This window comes from Staurois parvus, unplaced genomic scaffold (genome assembly GCF_062004578.1).
Source record: "Staurois parvus isolate SC_StPar_1 unplaced genomic scaffold, SC_StPar_1.0 ptg000310l, whole genome shotgun sequence".
In the NCBI taxonomy this organism is placed as follows: Eukaryota; Metazoa; Chordata; class Amphibia; order Anura; family Ranidae; genus Staurois; species Staurois parvus.
The window spans coordinates 1,043,705-1,069,118 of record NW_028318106.1 but is presented as its reverse complement, the minus strand read 5'-3'; the positions used below and the strand labels follow the sequence as shown (position 1 = coordinate 1,069,118).

At 41.7% G+C, this 25,414-nt stretch overlaps 1 protein-coding gene across 12 annotated transcripts in view; it reads left to right on the top strand.

Moving 5' to 3' along the window:
- Window positions 1-25,414, top strand: part of NEDD4L (NEDD4 like E3 ubiquitin protein ligase) — a 635,056-nt gene that overhangs the window by 537,748 nt on the left and 71,894 nt on the right. For 7 of the 12 annotated variants that reach the window (XM_089683436.1, XM_089683437.1, XM_089683440.1 and 4 more), the window contains 4 exons: window positions 2,105-2,234; window positions 7,075-7,248; window positions 12,906-12,980; window positions 21,259-21,318. In XM_089683436.1, the coding sequence (XP_089539562.1) occupies window positions 2,105-2,234; window positions 7,075-7,248; window positions 12,906-12,980; window positions 21,259-21,318 (439 nt within the window). The remainder of the gene's footprint in view (window positions 1-2,104; window positions 2,235-7,074; window positions 7,249-12,905; window positions 12,981-21,258; window positions 21,319-25,414) is intronic. The other 5 variants (XM_089683438.1, XM_089683435.1, XM_089683434.1 and 2 more) reach the window with 1 other exon arrangement.

Here is a 25,414-nt window from a genome sequence, read left to right as displayed (position 1 = left end):
ACTGCAGATTATTAATGTTTCTTAGAGGAATCCTCCCACCAGGAAAACATAGAGGCTGACATTTCTGGACTCGTACTGGAAATGCTAGTCCCATTAACCCTTTTCCATCATTATTGTATAGATAGATAGATATCTATACAATAGGTATCTAGACAGGTCTTCCTGTCATAAAGTAAAATATATTTCTTTCTCTTCTCTTCGAGGGACACAAGAGGTCTTTCACCTTCGGGTTATACTGTCACACAGGCGAATTGGACACTTGCATAGCAAAAAAACTGTATGTCAAGCCAGAGATACCCTCCCACTACCTGCATGCTAGTGTCCTCTGAGGATAGATGTCTTTTCTTCAGTTCTACAGTGTAAAAGACTGATTTATTTCAGCTTGGTTTTTGGTGTACCATGTCCAGGTGCCACTGGACTTCACACTGTCTGGAAGTGACCTTCAGGCACTTGGGTCTCTCACTGCCTCAGAGCTTGCCCTGTCTCTGAAGGCTCACCAAGATTCATCACAGTTTTCCTGTGGAAGGGGTTTTTGCTGCGTAACTGAGTGGTGGAATGTCACTCGGACACGCTCTCTTTCCCACCATACAGCATTGAGAAAGCATCTCCCTGCTGCTAGTCCCTCTTGCAAAGAGTCATGCGAAACTTTGATCTGTTCCTGTTGCCCAATTACTCTGACCTTGGTCTCCTACGGCTTTCCTCTTACCCTGAGTGGAAATATGTCTGATTCTGGCATGAGGGGACAGTTACACTGTGCCAGACGTCCCCAGCTCATATTCTTTTAATGGTCCTGGGACTGCTTGCAATGTTCCTACTGATGGCCCTAATGTCTGCAACCTGGAATCACGTAATCCTTTGCTCTTAGCATCTATTCCATCTTCAGGTTCCTCTTTGGTTGTTTTGGGTGTGGCTTATTCCTCTCTCTTCTCAGCGGAGGTTTCTACCACTGTCATGCAAGACTTTGACCGAGATCATCCAGCCACAGAGGCATTGTCCAATTCTGAGTTGCTTCAGTTCGATAGTCTTCTTCTTCTCTGTCCGTAAGAAGTGTCTTTTTCATTTCTTCACTCCCTAAACTTCCATGCTAAGACCACCCAAGCTTGGCTTCTTTGCTACCTGCAAGTCATAGCACTCAACGTCTGCCAAATCCTCAGACAAGCCTTCTTTTGCATGAAGATGCACCCCATTTTCCAGAGTAAGGGGACATTTGTGGACTTTTGGGCAGCTTGCATCTCAAATGCTTGGTGCACCCAAGGTGGCATCTCAGGGCTACAAATTGGAGTTTGGCTCCCTGCCCTCTCCTTGGTCACCTCTAACCTTCCCATGCTACTGCACACATTAGCATATCTTCATGGAGCCCTCTCAGTTTTTCTTGATAAATGTGTCCTTTTCCCCAATTCCTGTTCCAGGGATTTTTATATCAACCTGTTCACCTTTTCCAAGCCTAAAAAGGGCATTCAACTCCTTTCTGGTTCTCAAAACTCTGACTGCCTTCATTCTAGTCTAACAGTTTCGCTTGAAGTCTGCCAAAATTGGTCATCAGTTCCCTTCACCAGGATTTTTGCCTCTGCTGACATCAAAGATGCTAACATGTCTCCATCTTTCCAACGCATCAGCAATATCTTTGCTTTGCTTTGGGGCCCATGTATTATCCGTTCATAGTTAAAAAAACTTTTTCAAGTATTATTGCTGTGTCCCTGCTAGGAAGTTTCACCTCTGTCTATTTGCGTCGTAAATCTTATGACAGGCCCAGAAAGTGAGAAATCCAACCTAGGACAGTTTTTGGAACAGGACTAGTGAGAAAATCTGCTAATGGGAGTATGCGTTTTGCTGGTCTCCTCAATTGGGAGAGATTTCCTTCTGCCTAGAACAGGAAATGATGGGAAATCTACCAAGTGAAAAACAGCGAGAAAGAAACAAAAAGCCAGGCAGTGGTATTAACCAGTAGTACATCCCACAAAGGTTTGGGAGTTAGGGATCAGATATAACAAGTTAAGTAATTTCCTAGCTGTAAATACTGTATATAATGTATCTGTAATTACAGTTCTAAAAATGTTTTGTTTGAATTTCTAATGTCCTATTATGTTTTCTTGACATTTCCCAGAGATGTTGCATCTGAATCAGATAACAACATCAGACACATACAGCAAGAGGCCCACCGAGTGTTCAGATCAAGGAGGCACATCAGTGAAGACTTAGAGCCAGAACATGTGGAAGGAGGAGATCTACCTGAGGTGAGTGGAGCAATGTATTTGATAACCCTTATAATAGATTATCATTTGTGTCCATCAAGAAAAGGTCTACCAAAATCAGAAAACTTTGGTTTCATTTGAACACTGTAGCAGAGTTGAGCTGTGATAGATGACACACCTAGGGGTTCAATGTTTTACCTTTCCAACCTACCAGGAAGTACCACTTTTTCCATTGAAGGTGCTTGAGTGTTTTTTTTCCCCTGAATTGCTTTAAAAAATAAAGTGATATGCAGTTTTAATGTTTTTGTATACATATACTTTAATGGTACAGATATCAGTGTTAGCTTGACAATAGAGGCAATACTTAGCATTACCTTCATATTATAAAGGAAAGCCAGCACAATCCATACCTGCCTTTTTTAAAGCATAGCTTTCTCTGCATAAAATACGCACGTGCTGATTTGTTTGTTTTCTTGTGTATTCACATATATGTAGTTGTTTTGGTGTTGGCAAATTCCCATGAACTTCTGTTAGAATTTAGGTAATTTCAGGGACACATTGGTAGGCTTGTCAGTGGTCCTGTTGTTCACCGTGGAGACTGTGTGTTTTGATCTGTGCACCAACATATCAAGTACCAAACTGGCATGTATGAAATCCATTTAGAGACTCGGAGTCCTGGCTGATTCCTTGTTTACAGCCTGCAATATCACTTGGAGGTTATTACAGAGCAGGGCAGCGGACCCAGCAGCGCACAGCTCACTAATCTGCTCATTCTCCTGAATACAAAACACCTCCGTTGCTTGTCTAATACACAGAGGGGTGCGCAAGGGAACTGGGGTGGGGAAGTGGTTGGTACTGCAATGACAATTAATAGGTGACCTTCTTTATCTTGTTCTTCCAAGCATAGATAAATCGTACAAACACACATACATAACAGGCCAGGTTATCAGAAAGACATCCTCATTCCTGTACATGGGCTCGATATTTGCAAGCAGTTACCAAATTAGGGTCACAGCACCTGTAGCAGTCAGGAGCACATGGATGAATTCAATCAATCTGTCAATGAACATCACAGGACGGTCAGGCATGCAGGAACAATCTCATTGTCTTTTGATTCCATTCCTGCTAGCCTACTGTATAAACACGCACATGAGGCTCTTGAGAGACAGGTTGAGCCTTTCCGTTTAGCCCATTGGGAAGAGGAGAGGTTGCATACACATGGCCCCGTGATGCCAGCTTATCTTTGGAGGCAAAAAAACGTGATCAGTCAAGATCTGTCACATGTACAGGTATGACCCCCCCCCAGAGCCAAGGCCTGCAGTGTCCATGGGGTACCCACATAAATTAGAATATTGCTGGATGTGGCTTTTAGGTCTAAAAGTACCATTAAGTGAACTTGGTCATATAAATGAAACGTGGTAACCTAGAACCCTGAAACCCTTTGGTGCTCTATAATGCCCTTTATTATTACTATACAGGATTTATTTAGCGCCAACAGTTTGTGCAGCATTTCACATTTTGTCTAGAAAAGAAAACCTTTTCTCCTAGGCATCTCCTTCCTCACTGACCTTCTATATGTAAGGTCATTTATCATATTGCTGGATCGATAAGGAAGAAAAGGGTCATTGTTTGAGGTATAGAGTAACCTAGGTTTTACAGCACCTAAAATGAGAAGGTTTGTGCAAACACCTTGATGTACCTTCATTTATATGACCAATTTAGAACATTTTGGAATATTCACAGCTCTACTTGAAAGTACAGTATACCTGTTTTGACATTAAGGATAATAATCTACAGGGCAGACTTTGTCAGGTGGCTACGTGTAGATTAAGTATTCTCTTAGTTTTTCCCCAATAGCTCTGAAGCACAGAAGAGACTTCCTCAGGTGGCTACATGTAGCTTCAGTGTTCTACTAGTGTTTCCCCAGTAGCTCAGAAACACAGGAAACTCTCTTACACAACTGACTACACACATGACAGCACAGTGGCTAAATGGTTAGCACTTCCGCCTGGCAGTACCAGGGTCGTTGGTTCGAAACCCAACCACGGCACCACCTGCCTGGAGTTTGCATGTTCTCCCTGTGCCTGCATGGGTTTCCTCCGGGTACTCCGGTTTCCTCCAACACTCCAAAGATATGCAGGTAGGTTAATTGGCTCCTGTCTAAATTGTCCCTAGTATGTGTATGTATGAATGTGAGTTAGGAACCTTAAATTGTATGCCCCTTGAGGGTTAGGGACTGATGTGAATGTACAATATATATATGTAAAGCGCTGCATAAATTGACGGCGCTATATAAGTACCTGTAATAAATAAATAAATGACGCTGGCACTTTGGCCTTCCCCCTCTAATATTTTATATTTGGTTTGTGAGGGTACCCATCACAGTGACAGCCAATAGTTAAGCACAGGATGGAGTAAAATCTTGCAGGAAACTGAAGCAGTATGCAGTTACATAAATATGTATCCAAATGGAGTATCACTCACCACAATTTCGCTATACATTTGCTTTAGGTCTCCTTAGGAATTCCCTGCTGCTCTGTGTGTTTTCTGACAATACAGCATTCCCGACACTCAAATAAATATGAATTACCCTGCAATTGCTTTAGATCTTTAGATAACTTTGACCTCTTGAGTTAACTCATATCCAATGACTGATTGCATACTTTAAAGCTCTGGTGGTTCCTTCAGATATAACTGATACGGTATATTCATCTGTGATTCCTAAGCTGCCCCTTCTTAGACATACTTGGTGGTGCTGCCATCTCTTTTGCTTAACTGAGCTTCTGTCAGTCATCCTGCAACTTAAACAAGAAGACACAGACACTAAATCTATTGCCAACGATCCGATTTGCATACTATTAGCCTTCCCATTGCCAGGAAGCCAATTAGCATTAGTACACATTTAATTTAGAGGTTTGAACAGATTTCTCATTGCTGGGAACGTGACTTAAGTGGCGCAGGTGATGACATCATAGTATGTGTATGTATGTGCCCATGTTTCCTTTCCAATCACACAGCCAGCTTCTCCAATGGAGTGAGCCAAGGAATGCCATTAAGCAGCGCATTGCTGCGATGCCTTCATAGGGGAGACAGGGCAAGTGGGGAACGTCTCGCCCTTTGAAGATAAATGTGTCCAAAGGCAGAGACTGGCATTCAAGCCTTTTAATCCCTCAAAATGTTAAAACACAAGTAACTGCAGACTACATATAAATAGGCCAACCAGCAAAGTAGCTGACACCTCTGAGTGGGCTGATGTCACTTAAACCTTAAAACGCCATCGTCATGCTTTTGGGGGCTCTGCGGTTAAAAGCACTTGCTTCCTAACAATGACACAGTGAGATATATTATACTGCTCAGTTTAGAATTCCAGTGTTGTCTTCTTGTGACCTTGAACATGTTAGTCAAGTCTCCATGGCCTCCTCTCCAAAAATAGACCTAAGCTTGACTGGACAGAGAGACAGCACTGGGCAGATTTTGTGTATAGTGCCACCAAAAAATAGTATTCTGCACCCAGGGTTGAAGGGTGTGTCTAAATTATATCTACATAAATAGCACATTCTGGGGTGTGAGCATGTTTTTTATGTGGTTTAAGTGAATCTATTTTTGCTGGATATAATAAAGTGAAACTAGAGCCACCGATTTAACGGTTTCACAAAAGAAAGCTCCAATTAGAAAAATTTAATAAACGTTATTAACTCACTAATCAAGTGTACGACAATAATAATCAAATGTACCAATGTTTTTTCCTGCAGCCCTTTTTTCATCCTTCCTACCATGGAATGTACAGTGTATGCACTCAAGACATGCCATTGGTGATACATGTCACAGTTGCCAATGTGCTTATGTCAGCTCTCAACCAGTCTTTCAAGCCCTCAATGGCTGGTGTCATAGCAGGTCACAGCTAAACTGGCCCCATCATTGGTGGATAGAAGGGTTTAGTGCCACTTTATGCACCACCTACGTTGACAGGTCCTGCCTTCCCTGCCTTGCAGTGTGCCTAGTTACAGGAGACTACTTGTTTGTAAAGTGAGTGGAATCTGGTAGGTTTGTGCTTATAGACTGTCATCTCAGGAAAATGACTCGTACATATGTTTTCATCTATATCATCTGCACTAAAACTATTTGAGAGTAAAGCTTGCCTGTCATTTGTTCAGGTGCAATCCATAAACTTCTCTGTTTTGGTTCTGCTGATTTTGAAGTGATTTATCTAGAAGAGTAGCAGTTGATTTTCTGACCTATCCAGCCATGGTTTTCCCCAACAGTCAGTTGTCTCATACTAGAAATAAGTAGAAAAATGTATTAAAAATAGTTTTTACCTTTTTAGAGGAATAGTGTACATTATTTAGAATAATGCACCTATATAGCACTCACTGTGTGTGTCACTGTATTTTATATGATCATGGGCCTCCTCATTGACTTGTAAGATGTGTTGGTTATGAGCTAGAGAAGACACTAGTAGCTTGTGATGAGGCAGAACTTGGTTTACTTGTGTGGCTTAAGTTGCAAACATACAAAACGTTTCAGCAATCTGTAACAGCAGACATCTTGGTTTTGAAGAGAGAGAGAGAGAAGAAAAAAAAAGGAACCAACAAGTTTTACAGATATGCACAACTGGTAACCTTAGTGTACAGTGCCATCTACTGGTCGAGTGATATTAACACACAATACTGTATATAGTACATGCTGTTGCATCCCCAACAAGATGTTCACTATATTCTGTGAATTTTCTACTATATAGTACATGAATTAAATATGGAAGCACCCTCTGGGGCAGTAAATAAGACAATAAATATCACATTCCCTACAGTTTATTTAGGCAGATCAACATCTCAATTCAAAGAGTTTAGCAGCTATAACAAATAAAATTTGTTTTTTCTTCCAGCCATGGGAGACTATTTCGGAGGAAATGAGTTTAAGCAGTGACAATCTGAATACGTCTCTACCACCACCTGCATCCCCCGTCTCTCGGGCCAGCGCTTTGGAACTATCGGAGGAGCTCAACCGGAGGTTACAGATCAGCACTGAGTCCAATGGGGAACAGTTCAGCTCACTTATTGTAAGTAATGAAACTGCAGTTGGCAGACATCCTCCTGTGTACCACGACATGCCCAGCCTGCAATTAGCTTTGTGTCAACAAATTAGCAGTAATTAGAATTCTGGAACTTAATATAAAGAAGATCCCAGCTGAGTGTCAGATGCAACTTCCTTAATTCACAAAAACTGGTGCACATGAAAAATAAGGTCTTTGTAGGTATCCCAACCTTGGCAGGTCCAAAAAAAAAAAAAAAAAAGTTCTCCTCACCACACTTTGAATCCATCAAAACCTCCCTCTGTTTTGGATTTCAAGTTTTGACAGTCCCACCATTTCCACCCAAACCCTGCCCCAAACTTTTTTTTATCATATTCACTTCAACTTTTGACAGGACTGCCTTTTGAAGCTTCACATCTTGCCAGTCCTACTACTATGTGGGTTGTCCTTTTATCCATTTTGTCCATTATATTACGTGCACTGCAGAATAAAACAGGGGGTTGCATTGTGCAGTGGCTTCCAACGTTTCTTCTGTGTGCTCTGGTTTACTTTCACAACCCAAAAACTAACATTAAACTTTGATTCCATTTGCCCCTTGCGCACTACATGACATCCTATATGAGCTGGCTGGACATTATATTTGATTCTTCTTCATCAATAATTGATGCAAATAGTTTGATAAAACACTATGCTACAGTGTATATAAGTAAAAGATAAATATGGATAATAGTTTTTGATTCGTGTGAGGAAAGTAAGATTCTCTTTTGTGGGATCAGAAAATATGGAGTTTCAAGTCACTTGGCTGTGGCTGCTGTGGTTTTTGAGGAACTGATGGGTTGAATATTTGATCTATTTTATGGCTTCCTCGCTATAATATTTTATAGGATGTTATTAGCCAGTAATATAATGCCAGTTAATTCTTGAGTTGTCAGGTGTGATTTACTTTAGTGTATTTGTTTGCCTATTCATTTAGTATAGACAAATATATTCAGACTCAATTACAGAACACATAGGACCATCCATATCAACCCCTGTCCTCTGAAGGAGCTTACAGTCTAATGCAACCTTTCTCAACCTTTCTTTCACTTCGTTTTTATTGAAAAACAAAATGAACATCCAACCAGCATATGTTGAAATTTTGTAGAAAATACAGCAGGTTTTGGTGACCATTGTACAAAGTACATAAATATCAAAACATAGCGTGCGCTACTTGCCAGCAGAGCTGGCAGAGGCTCCTAAGGCAGGCAATTTTAAACAAATAACTCATCAGGTAGTGAAATTCAATAAAATCATATTAGTCCTAAGGCATTATAACCAATAACGGCAGTTAGGAAAAAATCACAAGAAAGGCCATGGGCATATCAGCAAGTAAGGCTTCAGTTAGTCGCAGATCTGATTGATAACGTACTATCAGTTGAAATATATAATTACTTGCTTGTGGTCACCTATAGATAAGGAGAGAGAAAAGGAAAGAAAAGAGCCCCCCGCCAATGTAATAGAGGGTGGCCTGTGCCCACTATGGCATAATATATGGCGATATAATCAAAGCTCCGGAAAGGGTCAAGTGAGAGGGTGGAAAGTGGTCAAGCCAGGGCTGCCAAGTACGTAAAACTTTTTCATGGGTGCCATTAAAAGTCGCCCTAAGCTTTTCATTAATCATTGTACTTCTTATGCAATGTTTTACCCTGTCCAACCTGAGAACTGTCAATTTTCATGCCTTCTCTATCATCTGTTTTGTCGCCATGAAAATAGGGGTGATAAAAGTGTTAAAGTAAGTCAAAAGGCCTATTTTATTCAAGAAAAGCAACATGTTATACTCACCTACTTTGTGCAGTGGTATTGCACAAAGGTGCTCCAATCCTCCTCTTCTTGGGTCCCCCGTCACCGATCTTGGCTCTTTCTGTTCTTCGTTTCTCGTCATAGCAAGCCGTTCATTTGCCATGGAGTCACACAGTGTCTTCAATCTCCCGAGCTTTGTATCTATGGAGCCGTGCTCCATAGACTTACACAGTGAAATCTAGCCCCACCCCCACTTCCTCCTCACTTTATTTGATTGACAGCAGTAGGAGCCAATGGTTCCTGCTGCTGCTAAAGACCTGAAGAAGAGAGGGGAGAAGAGATGCAGCTGTGCACAGCTCTGGGTTTCTTCTTCTCTCTCTTCCCTTTCAGACAGGGAAGGAGGGGGGTTAGAGAAATAGAAAACATTTTTTTACCTATATGTAAGGAGTGCATTAAGGTAAAAAAAAAACGTTTTTAGCTTTAGTATCACTTTAACGTTCGCTCTTAACAGGTAACCTGTTCGATCGGTTGACTTTCTCAACCTTTTCAACATAGAGGAACTCTTTTAATAACTTTCCAGGCTCAGGGAACCCCTGCTAAAAATGGCTTTATCTACAGCTCATGATACATTAGTGTGATGGTCACTGGGAAGAATACTCCTTACACTTGTGGTTATTGGGAATAATTACCCCATTACAGATTGCTAAAAAGATCAATGGTGTCAGTGGGAACTTATTTAAGAGGCAGAAATTGCTCATTGTTTAAGAAACCTCTGCCAACTACTGGAGGAATCTTTGTTGAGAAACTTGAGTCTTTACTAGTGAATTTGAGGGCTCTTATTTCCTCAAACTTTTATTATATTGGCAAAAAATGCATTTGAATCAATAGGGCAGGCAAAATTGGGGTGGGTTTGGTGTTTTTATTTTTTGCAATGGGCTTCAATCTCTCCTGAAGGTTACAGAAGCTTGTTTCATCTATGCTATACATGTCCCAAACAGCTCCTTATTAGCCTCATTATTTTACCATTTCCGCTTCAAAGAATTCAATACAGTAACTACTCTAAATACAGTACATCCAAAAAGGCCCCACATCCTCTAAATAAAGAAGTAAAAAAATAAATGATTTTTCAAACAAATTTTGCCTTAACAATCGGAATTGAAAGTTTCCACTTTAAGGAACTTCAGCTGTTAGGGAAATCACTTACAATTCAATTACATCGCTTTGCTCATCCCTAATCCTCACCACACCTTTATAAAGATGCCATTTAACTTGTAAGTAGGTTTCTGAATTACAAGAAAAACCTCGAGGACCTGCTGAAAAAATGCAGCACAGGACCATAATATGTTTATGCAGATAGTATGGCTAGTTGGCTTCAAATTCAGGCCTGTAAAGCAAGAAAGTCATTGATTTACCTACCAAATTTCCCACATGCCCCCTTTTCTACAACCTATTATATGTTAGAATCACTTTAAAACAAATTCAGATGGGACAGTCAACTAACTCACTAAGCTATACCTTTGCCATAACAATTGTTGCTTTCAGCCTGTTACTTCTTTCAGCTCCCATTGGCTGCCGTTGTTCAAAATTAGTCTTTTTGGCTTTTTGGATTACTTTTGTTATTCTTTTAATGGACAAATATGGAACATCTTGGATTAACTTCTACTTTAAAGGTAAAACAGAGCAAGATGCATTGATGTTCCATAGAGTACAGTATCCCATAGCAGACCATGCTGATTAACTTAACTATAGTTAGATAAGGTAAGAGATCGTTTCTGATTGGTTGCTATGGGATTTAGTCACGATGCCTTATTTTATAAGCCCCAGGGCATAACGTCTGAAAGAAAAGTGTGTGGCCACAGCAACAAGTCAGATTCTTTCTTTTGTTAATAAATATTTTAAAGTGACGCTAAACTTTGGTTTAAAAAAGGAAAATATCCTATTCAAGTATGTATTCCTAAAGCAAAAAAGTTCCTTCTGTTGCTCTCAACCTACTCCAAATTCCTATTTTAACAACTGTCCCGTCCGGCCATATATGTACATGGTGTGCAGTGCTGAAGTGGGTGGCACTGGGAGTGCACAGCATCTTGATCCAGAACACCGATCGCTTTACGGGACCTCTGTGTGAGGTCCCGATCATTTGATCACTGATTGGCCAATCACATGAATAGTAGTAAGCAAGATCTCACTTCCTGACATCATTACTTACTATGTGTGAAATCTGTGAATGATCACAGAGGTCACATGGTACAAGGCTATTCACAACAGCCTTGTACCATGTGACAAGCTATGACCAATCACAGCTCTCACAGTATTTCTCAATGGCTGCAAGAATGCAGCCAAAGGGAAGGAGAAATGATTGCTTTTACAGCCTTTATGGGTGTCAAAGCAATCCGTGTAAAAAAAAAAAATAATAATCTTCATCACCCCACACAAGTAGTACAGTGTCATTGCCAACAAAGGATATATAACAAAGTATTGAGATGAACTTTTGATATTGACCAAATACTTATTTTCCACCATAATTTGCAAATAAATTCTTTCCAAATCAGCCAATGTGATTGTCTGGATTTTTTTTCTCATTTTGTCTCTCATAGTTGAGGTCTACCTATGATGCCAATTACAGGCCTTTCTCATCTTTTTAAGTGGGAGAACTTGCACAATTGGTGCAAGTAGTACAGTGTCACTATGATGACATTGTACTGCTAGGGTGACAGTATGTTAAAAAAACCCACAAAACATAAATAATATAAAAAAAAAAAACTTAAAATAAAAATGTACATTTTTTTTTTTAAATTATAATTTTTGGTTATAAACTAATTTGGTTTTTTTTTTTACAAAAAAGATAGCCGAATACATGTTGGCCAAGATTTATGAAGAAAGATTATTTATTTGCAAAATTTTATAAGAAAAGCACTTTTTTTTCAAAATGTTTGGACTTTTTCATTTATATAGCAAAATAATAAAAATCCCAGTGGTGAATAAATACCACCAAAATAAAGTTTTATGTGTCTCAAAAAAATGCTAAAAAATTCATATGGGTACAGTGTTGCATGATCGCGCAATTGTCATTCAAAGTGTGATAGCGCTGAAAGCTGAAAATTGGCCTGGGCAGGAAGGGGGTCAAAGTGTCCGGAATTAAAGTGGTTACATTTTTTATCTTTTCTTTTTTTTATGCGGTACAAAAAAAAAAATCCAAGTTCCTTTTAGAAGGTGGCTGCATACGTTCTCCATGGACCTAGGAATGTAGCCACCCTCTCTTATTCACTCCTGAGATGGACCGTGGATTATGGAGTTTTTCGTATGCATAGAGCTGTATACATGACCACAACTAACATGCATTGCTTGTTCCAAACTCACTCAGGTTCGGAAGCTCTGGTAGGATGTTACAAGGAGGCAACAAAACACAAAAAGAAACAATTTCTTGTAAACTAGATTATAGCCATTAAGTAGTGAATTATATTTGGAGAATAAGGATATCATTTAGTGTCCCTTTAAACACAGTACCCAGTTTCTGATTGGTTGCTGTGGGCAATGCCTTCCTTTCTCCCTTCATACACTTTATCAATGAGGGCCGTTATCGCTGGGTTCCTGTAGTGTTCCATTGATGAGCTGAATCACTCTTCTGACTTAGGGATAATATACTAACCACAGACACCACGTTTTTTTCTTTACCGCAGCAAGCAGCTTGGGAAAGGCGTAAGGTAACACTTATTATGAATCTCTCCCATGTGGTGATTTTTTTGAAAATGTATTCTTTATTTACGTCTTTTTTTTTTTTTTTTTAATGTTAGGGGTTGGATGGTGTGACTTTTTATACTAACACAACTTGTGTCAATATTGGATGTTTTCAATGATTTTGCTCAAGTTTTAAATTAACAGCTCTTTCCTAAATCTTGTCTTTTCAGCAGCGGGAGCCCTCATCTAGATTACGGTCTTGCAGCGTGACCGATGGTGTCGCTGAACAGGTTCAACTGTCCATGGTAAATTTCCCCTTTCTTTTGTTTGTTTTTTTTTTTTTGCCGCTTATCTGTGACACGGCTGCTCTTTTTCCTGTGGTACAGTAGACAAAAGAAAGGCAGACTCTTTAACAGATGTTGAAAAGTAATAACAAAAATTTAATGGCAACGTCTTGTAAACAGGAAAAAAGCTGATCGTGTTCCTTTATACTTTTTGGTGGTTTTGGGGTCTTTACTAAGTTGTCTATTGATTTAAGCGATTACTAATGTTTGATTACCTTGTCACTTATTACAGAAAACATGTTTGTTGTCTTTTCAACTTCTGGAAATTTCAGTTGGAATATGTATTAGGCGGCACGATTACCCTCTTCTTGTTTTATAAAAAAGGGGAGCTATCATCAACTGAGGACTTTTACTTCTTACTGTTTTATAATAGCAACTCTAAAGCTGGACACGCACTGGTAGATTTTTAATAAACATTTGTATGACATTCTTAGGAAAATTCTCACATTTGACAATGTGAGAATTTAAGTACTTGAAAATTTCGTCAGCTTTTTCACATTCGATTTTGGAGTGAATGGACTTCACCAACCAAAAACAACATCAACTGTTAATAATTTGTTAAAGAAAAATTCCTCCGAAATTTGCTGTCCCTGCATATGAAGATGAACATCGATTTGGCCCCATTATCAATTAAAAAATCAAACGAACATTTCAAAATTAAAAATTTTGAACAAAATTCTTCTAGTGCGTGGCAAGTTTAAGATTACTAACTGCTCTACTAAAGACTAGTTACACCCAAAAACATTTCAGTTGGGGATCAGCCACTACCCGGGTGTTTTGTATCTCTTAGGTCCATGGCACAGAAAAAAATCTGATTGCAGAAATTTGTAGCTTAAAGCGGAGCTCCACCCAAAAGGGGAAGTTCCACTTTAATTGTCCCCCGCTCCCCATTAAGGATTGGTACCTTTGGGGAGCGGGTAACCAAATTTGACAGGTACCCGCTCCCACTTCCGCTCCGATCGCCTAGGCGATCGGAAGCGGAAGTTGTCCTCCCCCCTTCCCTCCCTGTAGTCTTCTGGGTCATGTGTCAGGTCTCAGAAGACTACGGGGCCATTCACAAAGCGCAGCACTTCTCGCGCATGTTCAGTGGGTACCCGTCTGTGAAGCCGCAAGCTGTCACAGCCGGGTGCCCACACTAAAGAGGCCGGTGCTGGAGAGAGAAGATGACCGGTGAAACCAGCCTTGGCGAGGATACCGCTGGACCGAGGGACAGGTAAGTGGCTGTTTTTTAAAAGTCAGCAGCTACAGTTTTTGTAGCTGCTGACTTTTATTTTTTTTTTTAGCTGGAACTCCGCTTTAAGCAGAATCAATATCCCTAGAACTGAACACAAGGTTGCACTCTGATGCCGTCACTCATAAAACTTTATTAGTCATCACAAACACACAAAGGAGTCTCTACTTGCAGACCACCCCACTCTGACACCTTTGTGTGTTTTTTCTGGATAATAAAGTTTAACGAGTGACAGCATCAGAGTGTGACCTTGTGTTTGACTTGGTGAAAGTGGAACAAAACATAGGTGGGCTCCCTTAGGCCTGTACCTGCTATCAATGCTTAGGAGGATGAAGAAGAGTTTTGGAGTGGTACCTTTTAGTTGGTTTCGCATTCCTTAGCATTTCAGTTGCTTAAAATTCTTGCTTTGCAGTCAATGAAGAGTCTGGGTCACAGTGATTCCAGTAGCTTGGTTGTAGGATTGAGTTCTTGCAGAGCAAAACTGTCAATTTCAATAGCCATTCATATTATTTTGAGAACTGGGATTTTTTATGGGAGGAGGAATTATCTCACCACAGGGATCTCTCAGATGTATTAAAATACAGAAATAAATTGGTCTTTAATGAGAATATTTTCCGTATAGACCTTTATAAAGAGTTGTGTGCACAAAAGAGATATCAGATCTTTTCCAGTGACCCATCATAGAGTCAGCTGATTTCTGTGCATGAGATCAACTGTCTCTCATGTGAGTTGGCTGGCAGAGGCCATTTTCAGGTTGAGCTTCCTAAAAAATAAATAAATAAATAAATAAAAAGAGTGGAAATTCTGTTAACCAACTGTGGAAACATCTACAGTGTTGTTACCCTCTTCCATGTGCATCAGCCTTCAGACTACAAGTGCTCCTCTTTCCCTAGCAACCCAACTTTGTCATAATTGAGAAGAAAGCAATGTTACTTCCGTAGATGCCACATCACGGCCAGTCTTGCTTCTCTTCATTGCACAGCACTATCACAGACCTGCAAAGTACAGAAAGCATTGCTGGCAACTGAAGTTTCATGCATCGGAAGTGGAGTTCTTAGCACAACTGAATCCCTCCCACATTTGCTGAATGAAGAAGAAAGATAGCACTCACATACAGGAATAAAATGGTACTTTAGGACAGTAATTTAAAATGGTAAAAGTATGCCTACTTCGTACTTTGCCTGCACTTACATTCAAAATCAGAATTCATTTTGGTTGAACCCTGTCTGAGCTCCAACACCATCCAGCACAGAGCTTGCACGTGGTTAAGACTCCCAGCTCCCACAGACGAATGGAGTTCCGGGGGCATCAGAGCAAATGTAAATATCAGCAGGTGGGCAGTTGTTCTTTCAAGAGAACCTGTCACTTTACCCATTCTCCAGTATATTGACACAAACCTGCCAGAATTTCTAACAATTTTTGACTTTATCCAGAACTAAGATGAAACATTTTGGCTGGGATTGGGCTTAGAATAGCCAGAATTGTAGGTAGCCTTTCGAAATGCAATGCAGCTCCCAAGGACGCAAGCTCTAATACCAAGTTTCCAGTACATACACTCGAGGAATGTTACTAACCAAGCATTAGGCATAGCCACAGCCATCACTAATACGAGATTTCCAGCCCCTCATCCTTGATGCCTGGAGGTGTTATCTCATCACCTCACTGACATTTACAGACTTGCCTTATTTGTCACTTGCCTGCATGATTGCTCAACATGTGAAATATCTTGCAGTATTTCCTATGATATATTTAACAAGCTTGGAAAGAAAATGGCTGCTCTGTGGAATTTGCTCATCTCCTATAACACATTCCCGTAGAGGTTTATTATACAGATGTTGCCATAGCAACCAGAAATATTGACTTTTGGCCCAAATGATTAAGTTCACAGGAGCTGTAGACACTTCCCTTCCTTTGTAACAGGAGAGCAGCTGACATGCAGTCCAGAGATTTCTGTGTGATGCTGATTGACAGCACAGCTTAGGAGGAAGCTGATGTTGCATCTTGGGAACCCATGTTTTTTCTATTGTTCAAACCCATCACCTATTACACCCAGAGGAACAGGAATGAACACACAGGAATACATTTGTTTGAATGACAGAGATACAGTGCTATGTAAAAATTGAATGAGGTGCTAAAGTGAACTTGTGAGCAAAGGTAAAGCACACTAATAACAGATTGCTGGCAATATAGGCGGATTCTTCCTTTCAGTATCTGTCTGATAAAGCTCCTAGTTTCCTAAAGCTCTCCTTGGAGGCAGAGCAAATACCACCTTTCTTAGAGCCCTGTCCCCCACACAGATATGTCTAGGTCTAGTAAGTGTTTAGGGGATGGTTTAGGGGTGCCTGATCTTCACTTTGTGGAAGTAGGAAGACCCCAAGTGAAGTGGACAAAAGATAGATGGCTGAAGACCCAACATTGCATTGTGCAAGGCAGAGAGAGCCTGCATTGCATTGTTGGAGGTAGCAAGAGTCCTCATGGCATTGTAGGAGGCAACAAAAGCCCACTTTGCATTGCGGTAGGCAGTGGGCACCCACATTATCGTGTAGAGGGCAGTAATAAGCCCATATGGTAGCAACATGAGTCTGCATTGCACTGTAAACTGATGTTAAATTTCCATGTTGCATTGTGGAATTCTAAGAAGCAGTATGAGCCCACATTTGGAAAGAAGCGAGAGCCTTTGTTCCACAGTAGAAAGCAGTAGAAACCTTCATTACAGTGGAAGGCAGCAAAATCCCACATTGCATTCTGGGAGGCTCCAGGAGCCCATATTACACTGTGGAAGGTACTGAGAGCACTCACTGCAATGTGTGAGATAGTGAGAGCCCATGTTGTACTGTGGAAAGCAGTGAGAGTTCATGTTAGTGTTGGAGGCAGTGTGCACCTCTGTTGCAGTGCGGGAGTCTATGAGAGTCCATGTTGCAGTGTTGGACAGAGTGAGAGCCAATGTTGTACAGTGGAAAACCATAAGAGCCCACATTGTACTGTGGGTGGCAGGGAGAGAGGCCATGTTGCACTGTGGGAGGAAGAGAGAGCCCATATTGCACTGCGGGAGGAAAAGAGAGCCCATGTTGCACAGTGGGAATGTTTGAGAGCCCACGTTGTACTGTGGAAGGCAGAGAGAGAGAGCCCATGTTGCACAGAAGGAAGCTATGAGAGCCCATATTGCACTGTGGGAAGCAGTGAGAGCCCACGTTGCACTGTGGAAGGCAGAGAGAGAGAGCCCATGTTGCACAGAAGGAAGCAATGAGAGCCCATGTTGCACAGTGGGAAATGGTGGGAGTCCATGTTACACAGTAGGAAGCAGTGGGAGCTCATGTTGCACAGTGGGAAAGTTTTAGAGCCCACGTTGTACTGTGGACGGCAGAGAGAGAGCCCATGTTGCACAGAAGAAAGCGATGAGAGCCCATGTTGCACAGAAGGAAGCGATGAGAGCCCATATTGCACAGTGGGAAATGGTGGGACCCCATGTTACACAGTAGGAAGCAGTGGGAGCTCATGTTGCACAGTGGGAAGTCGTGAGAGTCCAAGTTGCACTGTGGGAGGCAGAGAGAGCCCATGTTGCACAGTAGGAAGCAGCAAGATCTCATGTTGCACAGTGAGAGCTCATGTTGCACAGAAGGAAGCAATGAGAGCCCATGTTGCACAGTGAGAAGCAGTGAGAGACCATGTTGCACAGTGCAAAGCCATGAGAGCACATGTTGCAGTGTTAGAGGCAATGAGAGTCCATATTAATGTGTGGGAGAGAGTGAGAATCCTTGTGCAGTGGAAAACAGTGAGAGCCCATATGGCACAGTGGAAGGCAGTGAGAGCTTGTGTTGTAGTGTAGGAGGCAGTGGGAGCCCCTGTTGCAGTGTTGGGGGGCATTGAAGGACTGTGTTGCATTGTTGTAGGCAGTGAAAGCCCACATTGTACTGTGGGAAGTAGTGAGAGTTTGTGTTGCAATACGGGAGGCAGTGTGGTAGATATTGAGACCCCACATTGCAATATAGGAGGCAGTGAGAACCTGCATTGCATTGTGGGAAGTAGAAGGCTTGATCAGCTCAATGTTGCATGAAAGTACTTCTTTGCATACTGCATGTGCACTGCTTTGGGGGCTCCCAGGCCAATTTATAACTACTTTTTAAGAAGGTGTCAAAACATACAAAGTATTTTAATGGCAGGATAAAACAAATTTTTTCTTTATTCTGCCATGCATACAATTCTGTAAGATAGAAATATTATTTGGCCTACTGGGCACTCCTAGCCAATCCTCTCCATTCACCATGTTTAAACAGATTGCCAACGTGTGCACTGCCACAATCACAAGTAATTTCATTTCAAAGCTGGTTACATTGTGCAATTCCGCTGTCACTGGTCAGTCATTACTAGATGCCATCACTCAAGTCTCACTCGCTCATGTTTCACCACAACATGATGGAAGTCACCTACGCTTTCCAAGAATGCTTATGGAAAAATGTTTTGGCTTGTACTGCTTCCAGAGCCCAGCTTCACCTCTTCAATCTGGATCCCCAATGAATTAAACAGAACACTACCTCTGCATGTCTTCTAGTGATTCAAAAAATCTACTGAACTTCCTTTTTAAACGTCACTCCAAGACTGAAAAACAAGTAATGAAGCTGTCATTGAAAAGAATTAAAAAAGTGATCAACATGTATGGAGATTACAATTTTCAGGGTCTTCAGTTGTACAGATGTGTCACTGCCCACTCACAAATGTCAAGACATAAGTAGTGCCCACCTCTGTCCCCATTTTCATTCACCTTTAATGTCTCCTGCCCACTCACAAATGTCAAGACATAAGTAGTGCCCACCTCTGTCCCCATTTTCATTCACCTTTAAGAGCAGGCACTTCCAATGCAATCCTGATTTAAATTTCCACTTAACATGTGGAAGTTGAACATAAAGAAATATTTCAGGTAATTTTAAATTGAAAAATGACTTAATGATTTTTGAAGGGATATGCAAGTGAACAGAAGAGTCTTTACTGTATATTTGCTAGACGTTCTCTAAAACAATTTTTTGAGTAATTACGCTAATTAATTAGTAATTGCACGGTAGCTTTCCTTTAGATCATCTGGAATTTCAAATCAGGCTGACAATGGTAACGGCATACTACTGCTAAAGTAGTAGGGGGTGCAGAAATCAGAAGTTTTTCATTGCAGGCTTTCTGGCTACATATTTCATGCTTCAGGCACTGGGGGAGGGTGAAGGAGGGGTTTGGGCAGGCACAAAAGTCCCAGACATATTTGGAGGAGAGACTGTGACATGGAAAAGCAATCTCTATAAAATGAACCAGATCTTATGGCATCAGGAACACTAGCCTAAATCACAAGATCTCACAAGTGTACATCAAATGCTAATCCTACCTGAAACTAATTTTTTTTTTTGTACAATTATGAGTCCTTTAAATTGGGACTACTGGAAAATCAACTAAACCAATCATACTGATAACCAAATTATGTCATTACAAAACTAATTCTAAATCTATGATTTCTGAAGGCTGTTTACATACAAACCTGATATTTTAGTTTGGATAGGGGTTTGCGGTAGAATATCCTGCTTGCTTCTTACATACAGTGGTGTTCCTTTCTCACAGCTAGAGCTCCCACTTTATATATCAGCCTTTTAACATGGGGGTCTTTCAGGTATCAGGGAGCCCCTGCTAATATATGTACAACTCACGGTACATTAATGGAGACAGTAAGTTGATATATAAGAATAAATAAAGAATAGGGAATGTGGCAGACTTGTCATATTTGATGCAAGGGGCTGCTTTGTATGACAAAGTTATATTCTGTAATAATGAAATAAAAAAACTATAATAATGGTGGGGAAAAAAACGCAGACAGTAGTGTTCCCTTGGTGGTCAGTGAAGAAGTGCCCATTACATTGGTGTCAAGGCAAAAAATTACCCTCTTATAATAATACTCAGCAATAAAAAGGACCCTCCAAATTGGTGGTCAGTGGAAGAATAACCCTCTTAGATTGGTGATCACTGGGAGAAAAATCCTCTTACATTGGTGGTGAGGGGGAGAAAGGACATCCTACAACGGTGGCCAGTGGAGAATGATCCCTTTACATTGGTGGTTGGTGGGAGAAAGACCCTCTTACATTTGTAGTCATTAAAAGATGCGTATGCATACATTTTTCATCAGTGGAAGCATGACCTTTTTAGGTTGGTGGTCAGGGCCCCCCAAACATTGGCAGTCACTGGGAGAAGGATGCTTCTACCTTAATGGTCAGTGGGAAAAATACCCCCTTACATTGGTGGTTAATGAGAGAAGGACCTTCTTACATTGGTGGTTAGTGGGAAAGAACCCCATTACATTGGTGATCAGTGGGAGAAGAACCCTCTTGCATTGGTGGAAAGACCTTACATTCTTAGTTAGTGAAGCACCTGCTTACATTGATGATCAATGAAAGAATGATTACCTTAGATTAGATTTGTGGTCAGGGAAAGAATGACCCCCTTACATTGGTGGTCAGTGGGAGAAGAACCCATTTACATTAGTGGTCAGTGGAAGAATGCCCCCCCCCCTTACACAGCTGGTTTGTGGGAGAGGGATCCCTGTACAATGGTGGTCAGAGTGTAGGAATGATCCTTACATTAGTAATGCCATCATAATAAATGGCAAAATAGATCAATGATCTGAGAGTCAGAAATTGTTAATAACCCAATGAACCCCTGGAAACTTCTGGAAGAACCCTGGTTGAGAAAGGCTGCTCTATATTGGGTAGAGTCCATGAGGAAGGACTGACACTATTATTTGGCTTCAAAGTCCCCAACCGTTGCACAGATAAATTGGAGATATATCACCACTGATATCCTCAGGAGAAATAAGATGCCAGCATGTGAGTCATCTTTCCAGCAACCACGCAAAACTAAAATATCAGTTTTCATCATAGTTGGCCTTTAACTCTCTATGTAACCCGCCTACTTTCTGAGCTAACCGGAGCACTGAACTACAACCGAGCCATAATATTTAATGCTCACATTGTCATTCAACAGCCAAGCGCTCCAACAGGACGAGTACGGTCCTCAACTGTGACAGGTGGAGTGGATTCCACGGTAATATCCATACAATTATTCTAAATAGTGTGAACAATGACACCAAAATCAATCATTAATTGTCTGTGTTAATTGGTTAAAGTTTAGTCTGTTTTTTTACATATTGTATATTGGATTCTTGTGAATACTTTTCTTGGTTGGCTACTTACTGCTGGATTCTTCATTTATGGCTCATATGTTTTAATATAAAAAAATCTAACTTTTTTCCCCGTTTTTTAATTTGAACAAAGTTGAAGAGCACCTGTCATTTTGCAACAGACATTATTCTGCAGAGGTAAAGTGGGAAAGACGTTACCTAAATTTTAAATACTTTTGTGTAATCCCTAATGTACTTATGGACACTTTTGGTGGCTGGATTGTTAGAGGTGTCAGTTGCTGATGATCTGAGATGATCTGAGAGAGAAAAGCCTAGAATCAATTACATACCCCCTTGCTGTGTCAGTTTCCATCTTTTCTTCCAATCTGAAAGATGTACCTGCTGGCCCTTTTATCATTAAAAAGCTATTCTTAAAGCCTATATCCTAGGATACACAAAATCCTCCCTTGCAGAGGGGCTGCCCCTGCACTAGAAGGGGTCAAATGTTTTTTTAGGTCTAGAGTACCTGAAAAAGCCATTGTACTTACTTGATTCCTGCTCCCCTATGCCCTGGCTTGTGGAGTGTCCCTTGGTATCCTCAAGTCCAATGTAGGGCTATGGACCCTGCATTATACTTGCTGATGGAAGAGGGCATTTGACCACTGGAACATAGGAGAGGAGAGCCTGCAGAGATCAGTCTAGGTCTAGTCTAGTGCTTTTTCCAATGCACAATACAATAGATATACAGAGGGGCGGACTGACCATTTGGAAACTCGGGCACTGCCCGAGGGCCCAGGGTCAGTAGGGGGCCCCATGAGATGCCCCTGGTACCTTTTTCATAGGCTTTTTTGAGTTTGGGCAAGGACACGGGCCCCATGATCCCCTATTGCCCGGGGGCCCCATGAGTTGTCAGTCTGCCCCTGGATATACATGAGCATTTATCCCTAGCAATGTGGGAATAGCAGTAAGCAATGTTCAGCTTAAGAGCTCATTTATACTTGCAGTGGGGGAAGCGACAAAGACAGGTGGATGAGCCATGTTTTTACCACCTCTCCTAAGCTGCAAAAGCAGTCTGTTGGGGTTGTACATAAGCCCATCTGTCACGTTCGGCAGGCAGTACCGCCACTGAATGCCTCCCATTTAAGTGAATGAGGCCACACTGCAACTGCTTTCTAATGGTGTGTAATACACACAGTTGTGGTGTGGTGGTGCAGCATTTACAGGGTTAAAACAAGTAGTAATGAGGCGACATATTGCCTCCCGACCGCTTGTCAAACACCTCTGAAAAGCGATCCATCATACACTCCTTTTCAGAGGAATGTACATCTAAATTTAGCCATAATCTCTAGTCCAGTGACTTCACGTGATATGTTGGCATTGGTTTGCTGGAAGCTGTAGGAAGCATTTCCTCAGTCTCTTCTTCCCCCATTGATCAAACTGCAACTTTGTAACAAGTTACAAGGTGAGAGATTCAAAGGGGACAATCTACATCAGATATCGGTGTCTTGTCTGTGTGTTTGATCTGTGCTCGGCAAGGCTGCTAAGCGGCATCCCAGTGTACCTGGTGTAAAGAAGCTGTTACATAAGTGTGCCATTTCTAAATCAACATCTTTATCCAGGAATTAGAAGCCGACCCTGGATAGTGCCTGAACAAAGATGGCTCTGTCCTTCTGGAAAGAAAAGCAAATGAAGGCATTGTTATAGGGCGGGGGTCAGCAACCCGTAGATCGCCGACAGGTGACTGATAGATGACAGTCTGGGCTCACTGACCTGCCATTCCAGGGCATCAAACAGAGTGCAATGCAGAGAGACTACTTGTAGAGTTGGAGCTGCAGTCGGGAGCAATAGCCGCAGAAGCCGATGTCTCCTCTGTAGTGCCGGCTCCTGTCCCATGCCGAGTGATACCAACTGCACTCCACCTCTTATCCCGGCTAGTGGTCTCCAGAGTGGTGCCAGCAGCAGAAGAAGAGATTTGCAGGTCAGTGTGAAGCAATACACTGGGCATAATAGTATAGGGCTGCTTTCACACTGATGCACTGCGGTTTACCCACATTACGGGTGCAGTGCAGTGTACCTTCATCTTTCTTGCAGGTTTGCTGCGCTTACCCATAGACTTCTGTTATATCCTGCAGGTTTGGTGCACTTTCTGAAAGCGCACCAAAAATCCTGAAGTCTATGGCAAAGCGCAGCTAACCTAGGAAAGTCGCAGATGTGCTGCGCTGCACCCGCGGTGCAGGTAAACCACAGCACATCAGTGTGAAAACTGCATCAGAATGGTAAGGGTTAATTTACATTTGCAGTTTGGGGGTGGTAAAACCCCAAAGGTAAGACAGGTTTTTATCACCCCAACCACACCCCTTTTAGCTGCAGTGGTCAGGGGTGTACACATGTCACAGCCGCAACATGAGTTACACGCCCTGTCATGGTTGGTGGGTGTAGCACCTGTCAAGCGTGACCCATTCAAGTGAATGAGGCCGCACTGCTAGTGATCTGCAACCTTGTGCAGTACAGGAAACAAGGGATTAAAGCAGGCAGTATTGTGTTGCTTTATTACCACCTGCTTTAACCCCTTGGACCCTGCAGAAGCATGCAGTTGCTGGCCATTTGCAGAGTGGCCCCATTTACTTGAATGGGTTGTGATTGGTAGGCAGTAGCACCCACCAAAAGCAACAGGGGGTTTAATTCCTGATGCACCTTTTAGCTGCCAAATGGGGTACCGATTAGGGGTGGTAAAACTGCAATTCAACTAATGAACCCTAAGTGTGCTGCTGCCGAATGCAACTAAGGGCGCTCATTTACAGATGCAGCAGGCACTGCTGCGCCTTTGAAAAGCGATTCAAGTGTGTTTGACCATATGTTGCCTCCTCACCACCTGATTTAAACCCATGATTGCTGTGCAGTGCGATCGCACAGTATGCATAGTATGGCAATTAGAGGTTAAAATGAGGTGTGAGGCGGCCACACTGCGCCCGTTGATCTTTGACTTCTCCTATGTTGTTCAGGTAGATCTCCACCTCTCTAGGCCTCATACACACAGGGCATTTTTGCATCCAAATATACTGAATGAGGAAAGAACAAAGAGAGGGCGCACAGGCCTAGTGCATTACCATAAAAAATGTTTAATAGGAAATAAAATAGGTGTTGTACTCACAAACGACAATATAGTCAAGGCACATCATAAAAGAACAGCTGGGTCAACACCGCGCTGAGTAACAGTCCGTAATGGGGAATGTAGACATCCAATAGGCTGACGCGTTTCAAGGACTTGCCTCTTCCTCAGATTCCCCCCGGTCTGTTGAGGGCAGCAAGGTGTGCATGTTCCAGGACATTCCTAATGTGGTTGCAGCCTGCATCGAGTCCATCCCCAAGCGCAGGAGCATTTGTGTTTGCTGGTTCATTTTTGCATCCACTTTTAGAGGCATCAGGTGGCTCTTATTTTTTTTTACTGCTTCCAAACACCCCTCCATATTATCCTATGTGTCCATGCACACATAGACATTTAGAAGATTTTAGTGGCATGGCTTATAGGAGCTGGCAGTGCGTCCAGGAGCAGCAGGATTTTGTCAGAAAAAATATGCGTCTAAATGCACCTAAACGCGTGTTAATGCTAGGTGTGTTTAGCGCTTGAGCGTTAATTGATTTTAATGGCCAGAATAAGTTATTATTCTGGCTAATGAAATTAATGCCCAAGCGCTTGACGCCTATAAAGGCACCTAAATGGTTGTAAAAGTGTTAGATGCTCTTACAAGCCTCAGGTGTTGTTTCTGCCAAGCAGCGTGTTTTGTAAATCCTATGTGTATGAGGCCTTAAGGTTGCCTGCCCCTATTATAGGGAATACAGTGATCTCTCTGAGAGGTCATAAATACCTGTCTCATATACACATCACCCAGTATTCGTATACTTAACATGAAAATTATATCTGATACTCGGTCCACTTTAAATAGAAATTGGACACGCCTAAAAAAATGAATTAAAAAATACACTTAGGCTCCATGTACACGGGACACTTCTGAACGATGG